General features: G+C 43.4%; 1 protein-coding gene across 6 annotated transcripts in view; it reads right to left on the reverse strand.

Annotated features, from left to right (window-relative positions):
• Window positions 1-13,277, reverse strand: part of TBC1D1 (TBC1 domain family member 1) — a 223,451-nt gene that overhangs the window by 40,061 nt on the left and 170,113 nt on the right. For all 6 annotated transcript variants that reach the window (XM_045816359.2, XM_087864212.1, XM_045816358.2 and 3 more), the window contains one exon: window positions 5,841-6,026. In XM_045816359.2, coding sequence (XP_045672315.2) covers window positions 5,841-6,026 — 186 coding nt within the window. The remainder of the gene's footprint in view (window positions 1-5,840; window positions 6,027-13,277) is intronic.

The raw sequence follows: 13,277 nt of genomic DNA on the forward strand, positions 1-13,277 counted from the left end.
CTCCAAGGACAGTTCCTCCTTGTTTAGAGCCAAACCTCCTTAGGTAGCTTCTACTTAGTCATGTTTCTGTTTCCTGCAGCTCAACAGAAGAAATCTGCCCGTTTCATTGGACATTGCCCCAGATACACAAAGGTAGTTATTACTTCCCACCAAAATATCCAGCTTAAACTACATTAAGAATTGTACCTAAATTACCAAAATGGGGTCAGGGGAGGGGAGGGGAATCAGTAAAGGAAAAGTTTAACTTGACAATTCTCAGGATCGGATCGGACAACTTCACTCACATCTAAAACCACTATATCCTATTTCAACACAGTGGTAATGTTGTCAGCCCCCAAATCCATTCCACCTCACGTCTCAGGTCTTGACTACGAGTGTATAAGGACAGCAGGTAGGATGCGTAGCTAAATATAAGCCAATACCTAGGCCTCTGCAGAACTGATCGACTACTGTCTTTATGATATAACAACCAAATACGATATCCTATGTACTTAATACTTTGCAACATTTCATCCTAATGACTCTCCGAGGCAGGGCTCTGGGTGAGAAAACCGAGGCACAGAGGCTGAGTAGTTCCTCCAGGGTCCTGAGCAGGAGATGGAGGGGCCTGGGGCCCTTGCCCTTATCCAGTGCATCGCAGAGCCTGCTGTTATTAATTACACAGTTTTTCTGGGATGAGGCTTGTAACTATCAGAGGCCTTAAACGTCTGACAGAATCCAGTGGAGCTTTCTAGGCCTAGAGTTTTCCGAGTGAAAGATTTTCAATATGAATGTGATCTCTTTAACAGATACAGGGCCATTCAGATCTTTTTCTTCTCATTTCAATTTTGGCAAATTGCACCTTTCACGTAGTTTGTCCATTCCACCTAAGCTGTTAAGTTTCCTGGCACAAAGTCATTCTTAGTCCTGGAGACACTGGTAAGTCAATGCAAACATGTCACGAGTCTGTCCTCCCCCAACCCCCTGAAAATACGTGCACTCCCCCACCCCTGCCCGCACATTACTCAGAAGGAGAGAAGGCTGAGCAGGCTCACAGCCCAGGGCCACAGAAGTAGCAGGTGCTGGAGGCAGGATCTGAAGACCCCCAGCTTAACCACTACACTTCTGAACCCCAGTGCCTATTATTTTTAAGATGGGAATTATAGCTACCTTATTGAGTTGCTCTGATGAGGATTAAAAGGAGATCAAATATACTAAACATCTATAAAATGTCTACTAATCAGCAAGGCTCACAAATTATCAAAAATATAAAGGCAAATAAGGAAAAGCATAAAACACTGCTTTACAAATTAAGTGCTGATAACATGAAATAAAATATTTTCTTTTTCCGTGTTAGAAATTGAGCAAAGGCTAACTCCGTTAATCTGGTTAATGCCCCCCTAACAGTAAGACCTGATTCATCGGATGCATGGATTAAGTACTTAACGGACCCAATTACCACCTTCAAGTACAAAGGCATCAAAAGGTGGCTCTAGAATGGCTGCAGAGATCCCTCGTCTGGCCTCTCATTTCATGGACACAGACACCGAAGTTCAGAGCGAGTACAGGGCTTGCCCAGAGTAATTTACCAGCTGGTAGGTAGTCAGGTGACTCTGGGCCCCGTGCTGCCTCACCTGCGATTTTTCGTCTACCACTTTACTCTTTTCCTTCTTACTTGGAATAATACATTTTGTTAAGGTTCCACTAAACAACCCTTGTGACAAATTGGGTTCAGGACTAGCTTTGCTGGGGACAGCGATCGCAGGTAAACTGGGCTCTCAGTGCCAACGGCTGTCTCTCCGGCAGTGAGGTCTGCTATGAGCCTGTCTGGCTGCACCGAAGAGCCCAGTAAGCAACATGAGGAACCTGCTCTGAACTCAACAGAACAATCCTATCCAGCCAGAAGTTTAGCTGAAAAGGCTTAGTCCATGTATTTCACTGTTGGCCCAAGCACCATCCTGCTGTTTGAGTATCCCAACACTGCTGCCTCAGATCCGTAGCCTACAAAACGTCTTAGCAAGCAAGGCAGTTGGTGCATGCTTGTGACAAATGTCAAGACAAACGTCAAGGCCATCAGATACAAGACCAAACTGTTTAAATTATTAAATAAGGGTCTACAAACCCATGACTGGGCATTTCTGGGGCTAGGGCATCCAGGACTGCATGAGATCAAATGTAACTTTGCAAAAGAGTCCTCAAAATATATATTACCATTTACCATGGATATATGAGTGAACTTGGACTTTGGACTAACAATCTTCAGATCTGATTTATGCCCATTATACAGGGTGGGCTGTAGCTGCCCATCCCCAATTGTGCACCATTAGCAACTGCCTCCACAGATAAAATGTCCTTACAACTGCCACCATCTCTTAAAAACTTAGTAAGGAAAGGCTAAGAGGCTGGAAGCATCAATGATTAAATGACCTCCAAACCTGTAGAGATTTTAGAAAAATCACAGTCAATCTTTATTTACTTTATAGCCAACATACTGCACTTGCTCAACCACAAAAAAACCTTAAAAAAAAAAATAACTTCAGTTACAATTCAATTAAAATTCAAAATTTGATCCGTTATACCATTATGCAGATATAGTGTCTTTAATATCAACTTTAATATGAAGCATGAAATTCTGAATTATAGGAGTAAGTTCAACAAGCAATAGTGTGCTAACTCCAAACCATGGCTGTACTGAACCGCACCCTGTCCTGCATTAGGCTGCCTACATCTCCATTTATGATAGGGGGAAAATGGTCTTGCAGAGGGGCATGGCAGAGACTGCTGGCTTGGGAGACAGGCAATGCATTTTTTGACCAAGCGCCACGAAAAGTTAGCTGTTTAACTCTGGGGAAATCAGAATTCAGCTTCCAACTGAATTACAATGGAATGAAGTGGATTTAGATGATGTGGTTTGGTTCTTTCTCAGATGCAATCGTTCTGGAATAGTAACGGATACTTAATCCACATATTCGAAAGCCAGGAAAAAGGCTCAAGCGTAGAAGAACTCCTCATACATGTTCTTCTAATTTCTTCCCCAAACAGCAAGCAATTCAGCTTTAACACCTGATCAATTTCAACCACTCCCAGCTACAATTTAACTTTCTTTAAAAAGCAACTAAAAGTGGCATCTGGGTGGCACAGTCGGTTAAAGGTTCGACTCTTGGTTTCGGCTCAGTTTGTGATCTCAGGGTCATGAGACTAAGCCTCTCCTCTCCGCGCTCAATGCAGTTTGCTTGAGGTACTCTCTCCCTCTCCCCGCCCCTCCTGCTTGTGTGCGCTCTCCCTCTCTCTCTAAAAGAAATTAATAAATCGGGGTGCCTGGGCGGCTCAGTCAGTTAAGCATCTGCCTTTGGCTTAGGTCATGATCTCAGGGTCCTGGGATGGAGGGTCAGGCTCCCTGCTCAGCGGGAAGTCTGCTTCTCCCTCTCCCTACTTCCCCCAAGCACGCTCATGCTCTCTTTCTCTCTCAAATAAATAAAATAAAATCTTTAAAAAAATAAAAATGAAATAAATCTTTAAAAAAATAAAAAGCAACTAAAAAAAGAAAACCAATGCAATAGAATGACTGTCTCTCTAGTACACAGTACACTCTTGGTTCTTGTCAAATCTTGCCTCCGTTTTTATTTATTTATTCAAAGATTTATTTATTTAAAGATTTATTTATGTGAGACAGTGAGAGCATGAGTGTGGTGGGGGAGGGCAGAGGGAGAAGGAGGGTTCCAAGCAGACTCCACACCAAGTGTGGAGCCAGACGTGGGGCTCAATCCCACAAGCCTGAGATCAAAGACCTGAGCCAAAACCAAGAGTCAGATGCTCAACTGACTGAGAAACCCAGGTGCCCCTTGCTTCTGTATTGAATGAGAGAGTTGTGCCCCCAGCCCACCCCAACAAAGCTCACCAAATATTTTTTAGGCAATTCATGGTCAGGCTCTTACTGATGATTAAGTTTCTCAGCAATATAGGTACTATATGCACTGAAACCATTCTTTCTAAATTATATTAAAGAAGCTTATTATGCTTTCACCACAAAGATAAACATATGTTGAACTTTAAACAGCTAAGAAGAGAAATTAATTCAAACAGCAAGAATGAAAGACCATCCAGCACTGACCACTGCCAGATGAAATGAGGAAGCAGCAGAAAGGTGCTGACAAGGGCTAGTGAACTCAGTGCAACACCTGGCAAGGTGTTCCAGGTAACCTTACGAAACTCTTCCCGTTCATTCTTGTCTGTCTAGTCATCATTTACACAGCTTTACAAGAGCTTTGCTTTCGTGGCATACTGATCTTGTCGTGTCAATGGCAGTCACGATTCCTCCCAACATCCCAAGAAGCCAGCCAGCACCGTTCCCATTTTACAGCTACGCCCTGATTTTCCATGACTGGTATTTCCAAGAAGATTGGCCAGGATAAGTATTAGGATTTATGACCTACACAATGAACATAACTGCCTCTCCGCTTTTCAACAAAAATCCCAACCAACAGACACAAAAATATGAGTGCTGTGCTCCAGAGCGGTCATCAAGCTGATGGCACGCTCAGTGATATCATCACAGTCAAATCTCTTTTCGACATCTGCTTTTATTTATTTTTCAAAGATTTATTTGGACATCTGCTTTTAGAATGGCCTTCAAGAACACACAAAAAATGGCAGGGAAACAGAGCTGGAAGAAAACTTAGCATTCACTGTTGTAAAATCCCACTGCGGCACCCCTTCCATGGCACTCTCTGGGGATGACCTGTCTGCCTCAATACCGGGGACCGGGGGAGCCCATAATATCTGTATCCGTCAGTAGCCCATTCCAGCCACCAAGCTACTTTCATAGCAAAAGGTCTTATGTGTATCTGACTTCTTGTTTTTGGTCAAAGATGACATACTTTTTTGGACTATGAACCTTATTCATCAGATTTGGTGTCTTAATAACCTTCACCTCTATACAGATCTCAAGATAAAAGATGATTATCTGTAGTCAAGAAGTTCAATGAAACGTACTCTACTTGCACAACTGCTCTGGGCCGTGATGGCATGACCCTACTGCCTGCACGGCCTCCCTCTGAAAGAGTACGTCTGACTTCCTGATCAAAATGCCCATTATTTCCTATCCAGCCAACGCTCCATACTTCAAGACCCATGTTCTTTCCATTATATCGCCCTCTTAGCTTCTTAGCTACTATGAAAGTAATATTTTGGGGTTCAAGCAACAGTATAGAAACAGGAAATGAACAAAGTTCCCGTCTTATTTTGATACTGATATAACCCCTGGCAAGAACTTGGCTAGTCTGAGCCTCAGTTTCCTCTTCAGGCTAATACCTGCCTTCTGGAGTTGTCGGTAGCGTTAAATGAATCTGTCTATATAAAACTTTGGTATCAGTTCAGGTAGAACTCAGCTAATGCTAAAGCTCAGTCCTCCTCAGATCACCAGGAGCCCACTAAAAATGCACAAAGAGTGAGGCTACGAACTGAACTGATTTGTGTAGGATGAGTTCATACCTACCAGCCAAGCACAGACTGTGGCTGAGGGCAAAGTAGGGAGAGAGACAGAAAGCAAAACAAAAATACTCTTCGGAGGGTTGAAGCTTACATTTGAAGGTTGTCTCTTGGAAGTTCTAGATGTTATGTTAAAAATGACCATATAGGAATAATTTAATAGAGTTGCTGAGATGATCATGAATGTTCCAGAAAGTAAAAAGCTTTGACTCGGCTTTGAAAAAGTAAACATATTTCATGTATATAGATGTATGTACATATGCTAGAGTATCTTGTTTTTCTTTTTAAAGACGACATACTTATGTCCGATGTGACTCACTTCAGAGCCAAGATAAACTATCAGGCCTATTCATTCTAAAAAATGGCAAACCAACCTTGCAGCTTCTGATTTTCCTTCTCCATTCTGAGAAGCAGTATCTGTTGTAAAATAGCCTTTTGCCATAGCTCTCGAAGCTCGCGAGATGTCCTTTTCTTTTCCTCTGGGACGGGGCCGAAGGGTCCATCTTCACAAACTGGTTCTAAGGGAGATCGCGGTGGAAGCTCTCCCAGTTCTGAATAATCTGGGGACAGGAAAGGACATTTCAGAATAGTCATTCTTTTTCAATACAAATTAAAACATAGTGTCAAATCAGAAAATTTCTGTTCATTCAGATATTATGAAATGATATCACCAGACTGAAAATTCAAGTTTTAATATGCATTGAAATAAGTTAGGTCTGAGCTACAACCATCAAATTATACATCAAATAGGAAGCAAAAGTTGTAGGAGCTGAGGAAACGTTCAAAGATACCTACTTTTAAAGGTGTAATATTTCTATTTTCTTCTGAGTTGATGACTGTATTATTGGGAATAGCAAACAATCACAGAGTACTCACTCTGTACCAGATTGTTCTGACAGCTTTATGGACACTAGTTTATTTAACACTCAGCCACCCTAAGACGTAGCTACTGTAACCATTCCATTTTAAAAAAAAGCAAACTGAAGCACATTTGACACCTGTCAAATGTCACACAGCTAGGAAGCGTAGAACCAGGATGGGGGACCCAAGCAGGCCGGCTTCCATGTGCATTCTTAACCACCATGTTGTAAGGCTAGGTATTCTGGAAGAGGATTAACGTGTATTTAATAGCCAATAATAACAGTGACCATTAACGGGTCCTCTACCCAGTGCTGGGCACCATGCCAGGTGTTTTATATAGACAGACTCATTTAATCCTGATGACAACTTCAGAAGACAGGGATTGGCCTGAAGAGAAAACTAAGGCTCAGAGAAGCAAAGGAAGTTGCCCAGGGTCAGACAGTGAATAAGCAGGTGTGTTGGGATCCCAACCAATGTCTGTCTGACTTGGAAGTTCATGCTTTCTAATAGATATCCCTATAATTCAAATGTTTCCTATGTCATCAAGTTTCAAATTTCTATTTACTAGTTGAAATCTCTTTACATTTCATGAATTTGTACCTTTCTCAGCTGCAGACCCCATGTGGCTGGGACACAGTGCTGTTCTAACTCACAAATAAATACCTTATAGACATGCAGAAAGAACATCCCACCTACTTACTCTGAAACTAGCTATAAACAGCAAAAGTTCTTATGTGGAGTACTACTCAGCCGTCAGAAAGGATGAGCACCCACCATTTGCATCGACATGGGGATTGTGCTAAGTGAAATAAGTCAAGCGGAGAAAGACAATGTTATACGGTTTCACTCATATGTGGAACATAAGGAATAGCATGGAGGACCACAGGGGAAGGGAAGGAAAACTGAATGGGAAGAAATCAGAGAGGGAGACAAACCATGAGAGACTCTGGACTCCGGGAAACAAACTGAGGTTTACAGAAGGGAGGGAGATGGGAGGATGGGGTAACCGGGTGATGGGTATTAAGGAGGGTATGTGCTGTGATGAGCACTGGGTGTTATACACAACTAATGAATCGTTGAACACTACATCAAAAACTAATGATGTACTGTATGCTGGCTAACTGAACATAATAGTAAAAAAAAAAAAGTTGTTATACGAGTGGGCCCCATCTGAGGCAATGTATTCTTGGGAACTTCTCTCTAAACCGAACCTAAATAAAATCACAGTCCTAACATTCTGTGAAAAGCCCTTCACAGACAACCCAAATCTCACAACCACCCAGAACACAACATACAATCTCTTCCAGTGCACAGTTCCAACAAAATTCCACGTCGCAATTAATTTCCAGAACAGTTTCAGCACTGACTGCTCATTATCTAAAGGTGGGTTTGATTTCCTGCTATGAAATCTATGAAATCAAACACAAGCTACAAACACAAGCTATAAGTTTCATTTCCTAAAGTGACTTGTCCATCTTAACTCCTATTAAAGTTACTGGATTAAAAAAACTTGTGGTAAGTATTAAGAATGCTTTGTGATCTCTGTAAGCATTCAAATGCTTGTCATCACATTTCTATCTACAACTATTTCATTATGATCCTATTAAATGAGTGAATAAATTAAAATTCTTCATTTGGGGGTAGTTTATGCACATTATAGGAGGATGTTCATATGTAATGGTCAGTAAAAAAACAGGAATCACAAGTGTCTGTATTGTAGGATCTCAATCTTAAAATTATCATGAGAAGCAGGACCATTCAGTGACTAAAAGGTCAGGCTCCAGAGCCAGGCTGTCTGGGTTTTAATTAAGACTCTGCATTTTTTGATGTTGTGACCTTCAGCAAGTTGCTTAATCCCTTTATGCCTCAGTTTCCCAATCTGTCGAGCAGGAATAACAGCACCTCCCTCACAGAAGTGTTACAGGATTGGGGCACCTGGGTGGCTCAGTAGGTTAAGCATCGACTCCTAATTTCAGCTCAGGTCATGATCTCAGGGTCAAGAGATCTGTGCTCAGCGTGGAGTCCCCCTCCCCCTGCTTGCATGCATGCTCTCTCTCTCTCTCTAAATAAAATCTTTTTTTTTTTTAAAGAAGTGTTACAGGGATTAATACATAGCCTATAAACTACCTGAAACAGGGTCGAACACACAGCAAGAATACAGTGAATACTAGCTTTTTATTGTTTGCTATTTACATAGTCCTCAACAGCACAGAAAAAAAATACTGGAAGGAAACACATCAAAATTAAGCCACTTACAACTGCAAGCTCTAAAACGGCAAGACAGGCCACCCTGTCAGTGAGAGTTTACCCAGCACCTGGCACAGTCCCTTCCACCCGGCAGGTGCTGGGCAGATACTGCTAAAGAAAAGGGACAGATGGGTGCTAGCTTTGCATGTGCCTGCTGCTGTTCTTTCTATTTCCTAAATTCGTGACAATAAACATAATTTTTAGAACCAAATAAAGAAAAGTACTACAAATCTGTTCCAATTTAAATCGGAGATTGCAAAATATTCTGCAAAACACCCAGAAGACAAATGAATCCCCCCAAACTTGTGTACTTAGCATTAGTTGGTACTGAACACGAAATAGGTGAAGCTGACCCTTTTTTCAGAAGGCATTTTAGTTAGTATTCTTATTCAATCTTATCCTGCAACCTGGAGTCTTCCATCTGAGCTCTTCCCTTTTTTCTTTTACCATCATGGCTGCTGAAACTCTGCTGGACACTGTGGTGGTGATTCAAGTTCGGCTTCATCTCATGCCGAAGGATTTGGAAGGGTCTTGTTTCCCAAAAGTGATGGTGGGGAGACGGCCTCTCCATGGGGCAGGTGCCATGGGGCAGCCGCAAACAGCGCCCAGTGTGCTTTCACGGGCACACAGGAGACAGCCAGGAACCCGCCCTGGTGACAGAGCCCGAGGTGCAGTCTGGACATTCTTCCTCACCCTTAAACCCTGCTCATCAGTCAAGGACTCCTGTTCCCTAGCCTCCTGCATCCAACCTCACCCCTCCTCTTCACCACCACCCTTCTCCTCTGGAGCGTCTTGAAAATTCCTACTATTACTTTCAAATCCTGCAATGTAGTGAACAGAGCAGGGGTGACCCAGGCCAGGCTGATGGAACACATCTGGGAGCCGAGGCTGCTTGGTCCCCAGATCCATTACTCTTTGCTGGTCGGGTTGCTGACAAAAATCAGAGCATAAGGAAGTGCCAGTGTTTGCTGTTAGGTCTGCAAGGAGTACAGACATTGTTTGGTGACGATGACATACGTTGCTTCCCTAATGTTCTTGACTTCTGCCTACTTTTTATTATTCCTCACAGCTCAGTTTGTTAAGCATTTACTATGAGTCCTCAACACCAATAAGCTTGTCTGATTCTCATGACCACCTCATGAAACAGATGACCCTGTCATCCTCATTTTACAGCCAAAATAACTAAGGTGCAGTGAGGTTTTGTAACCTGGTCAAGGTCAGAGCCACCACGTGAAGTACAAAATGCTTACCCAGTGCTGCTCTAACTTCTAGATGTGCAAGCATCATGCGGGGATCTTGCTACAACCCAGATTTTGATTCAGTAGGTCTTTGGGGGAGCCTGGGAGTCTGCACTTCTAGCAAGCTCCCTGGTGAGGCTGCCACTGCTTGTCCTCAGAACACATTCTGGGGCTCTACGCTGCAGCTCTACTCTTCATTACGTCATGCAGCACTCTGTACTTGGTGTTGCGTCAGCCCACTTCCCTTCCCTGCCACCATCGAGCCCAGTCACTGTTGGGTGCCTGAATCCAGGCGTTCACACATGGCCAAAGCTTGTCCGGACCTCAGCCAGGGTGCCAAGGCCAAGTGCAGAACACAAAGAAGGATTACGCATACTAGCATTAATTTCACCTCTGAATTCATGTAATAAAAGCTAATCCACTGTAAAGGTCACCAAATAAACCTAACAGTTGACAGCAGGGTTTTCTCAACTTCTCAGCACTACTGACATTTTGGGCTTTGTCACAGGGGACCGTTCTGTGCATTTTAGAATGTTACTAGGCACGGGAGGACAGTAGCATCCGCCCACCCCAGTAGTGACCATCCAAAATGCACTGACATTGCTAAGTGTCCCCCAGGGAGAATGGGGGGGGAAAATCACCCCAGCAAGCACCCCACGCAGAATAAAAAATCCATCTCTTATTCCTCTCCTAAACCCTGGGAAGGGGTAAAAATATATCCCCTTCGCCCAGATTCATTGTAGGTGGTAACAATTACCAACGTTCCAGTTTATAATAATGATTTTTAAATATATCATTCTTTGTTCATACTAAGGGTAGCCTTGTTAGAAAGTAGTTTAGTAACTTACAAAACACAGATAGTTAAGCATCGGTTTTTTCTAAATCTGGCCTGGCTAAGTGGATCCTTTACATTTCTTATCAATGCAAAAAGACCCAGGTTTGGGATGAGGGCATAGCTTTCTACCAGTCCTCTTTTCATGGGCACGTGCTTGGGGTATAGTCTTGTGAGACGTGTACTCAACTTGCACGGGGCTGAGTGCAGTGGCAGGGTCAGGGTGAGGATAATATGAAGATGCTGGTCAGCTGTCCACTGAGAACCTTCTTCTAATAATAAATGCATGCATTATTTTAACTTGGATCATTCCTAAGCCATTTACACCAGTATTTATCGAGTCCCTTATATGTACCTGGGATGTGACGTGCTCGGTGGTCTAAGAGAGGCTCCTTTGATGCTTCTAACATTCTTCAGAACAACCCTGGGATCTGGCTTCCTTCCCTGACCTATACTCTTGCAGGGAGGCTGCTGCACAGAGACTGATGGGGAAGAGTATGGAGGAGCTCGGCCAGGGGCCCCTCCACCCCGAGACCAGCTTGGTGGTCCCTCTTTGTAAAGCTCTGTAAACACGTACACCTTTGGGGTTCCAGTCCCTCGGTGCAAAATATGAGAAATGATATTCACCTCTGACTGCCCCAACTGTGGAGTCCATGGGCACTGACAGACAGACAGACTTCTTCGGTCTGCAGGGCCATGAAACCAAAGGGCCGCAATAACACGTTAGCCTGGGATTAGATTTTACTATTCGGACATGCCCTATAATGACAAGGATGTAACACGCTTAAACTACAGAGCCTTTCAGAAACACTAGGTTTCAATGGGTTCTGAGAACTTTAAAACGAGCCACATGTCAGGGGTCCTGAGAGACAACTGCCTCCATGGAAATCCTTGCTGTGACATTCCCGACAGGGTCATAAATACGATCTAGGTTGGTACGTCGATAATTTAGCTGCCGAACTGTTCTCCCAAAACTGCGCTGCTACATTCTTCTCTCCCCGTCTCTGCACACAGGTGTGCGGGGAAGAGCATGACTCTGCCTCATCAGTATGAACTCGGCCGCGCTGTGACAGGGCCGAGCGAAAGCACAGCACACGCACACAGCCTCCCAGCTGTGCCGCGCTGACTGGGAAGCATGGAACCCGGGGCCCCTGGCTGGTCCCTGCACAAGATGCTGCTCTCAGGTTTGAACTGCAGTCCTCCTCCTTGTAGGGACACGACAGTAAGTCACACATGAAGTGCCTTGTAAGAAAGGGGAGCTCCAGGAGGAACAAGAAGAGATAGGCCCTTCTCCAACATTCTGGGTTTTTCTGTTATCCCACAGCAGAGCATTTTTATAACTCTCTCCATCTCAAAACGCCTGCTGTCCCGTGCCAAGAGAGAAAGAAATGTTTAAGATTCCAGTTATTCTGAAACCTCTGTTTTAGCCACATGAATAGATTTTGGAAATGAGAATTAAAACGGAACAATAAGCCTCTGGAGAAAAGTTAACAACAACAGGGATTAACGTCCGCAGCATCTGTTGTTATCAACAGCTGAAGACAATTTCTTAAAAAACCAGAGTGAAATAACTGTGTAGGCTCAAGAAAGGAACAGGTAGTCCTCAGTGAATGCTGTCCAACTGTTTACAGAGCGTGAACAACTTTACCTTTCCTGCGACAGAACATCGCTGTGGGAGAGCAGAGACTTGTGTCCCCGCAATGCCCCATGCCAGGGAAACAGCAGATACGCACTGAACAATCACCGAACAAAAGGGTTCATTTACCCAAGACTGCTCTACAGCCTACCATGTCTTCTTTGGAAAATACTACTACTACTACTACTACTACTACTACTACTACTACTACTACTACAAGAACTTCATCATTTTCTACAGTTGCATTATAGAATGGTCCAGCCACAGAGAAACAGGATTTGAAAAAAAAATATTTGGTAAAAAGAAATATCTTTTAAGTTTTTGCCACATGCCTGCCAGAAATCCAACTATGACTAGGACACAATCCCTCAAGTTTCAACAGGGTGACTGGGAGAAGTACATGGCTGCTAGGAAACACAAAGAAAGTGTTCTAGAAATTTAGCAAAGAAAATGAATCCCTCCTGTCTATCAGGTCAAAAGCATGAGCCCTGGGGTCACACGTCCGGGGTCAAATCCCAGCTCCACCACTAATCTACTCAAATGCAAACATGTGGTTTGACACCTTACACACGTTCCCTCATCTGCATAACAGGGTCTATCCTCTGTGGAGTAGTGTGTGTGGTTAAGTAGTAAATGTGTGGAAAACACAAGCCTGGCACATAGCGAGCAGTCAATAAAACGGCAACTATCTTTCTTCTTATCACCGTCATCAGGACCAGGTTTTTGGAAGTGGTGGTGGTTCTCGAAAGACAAGGGAAAGTCACACAGGTGGAAATGATGGGAGCCATTTCAGGTAAACAGGGCTACACAAACAAGGTATCCAGGTGACTATCAATTACTCATCCAATGACCCATTTCAGCTAATGAGCAGATCTATGTGTCTATGTGAAAACAAGACAAGAATGGTTGAGCCCAAGTTACGGAAAGCATTGAATGATTAATTTATGTATTAATGGGTAAGGAAATGGAATCACAAAAGATTTGAGGTTTTTACAGC

Source organism: Ursus americanus, chromosome 8 (genome assembly GCF_024610735.1).
Source record: "Ursus americanus isolate L20-20 chromosome 8, mUrsAme1.1.p, whole genome shotgun sequence".
Lineage (NCBI taxonomy): Eukaryota > Metazoa > Chordata > Mammalia > Carnivora > Ursidae > Ursus > Ursus americanus.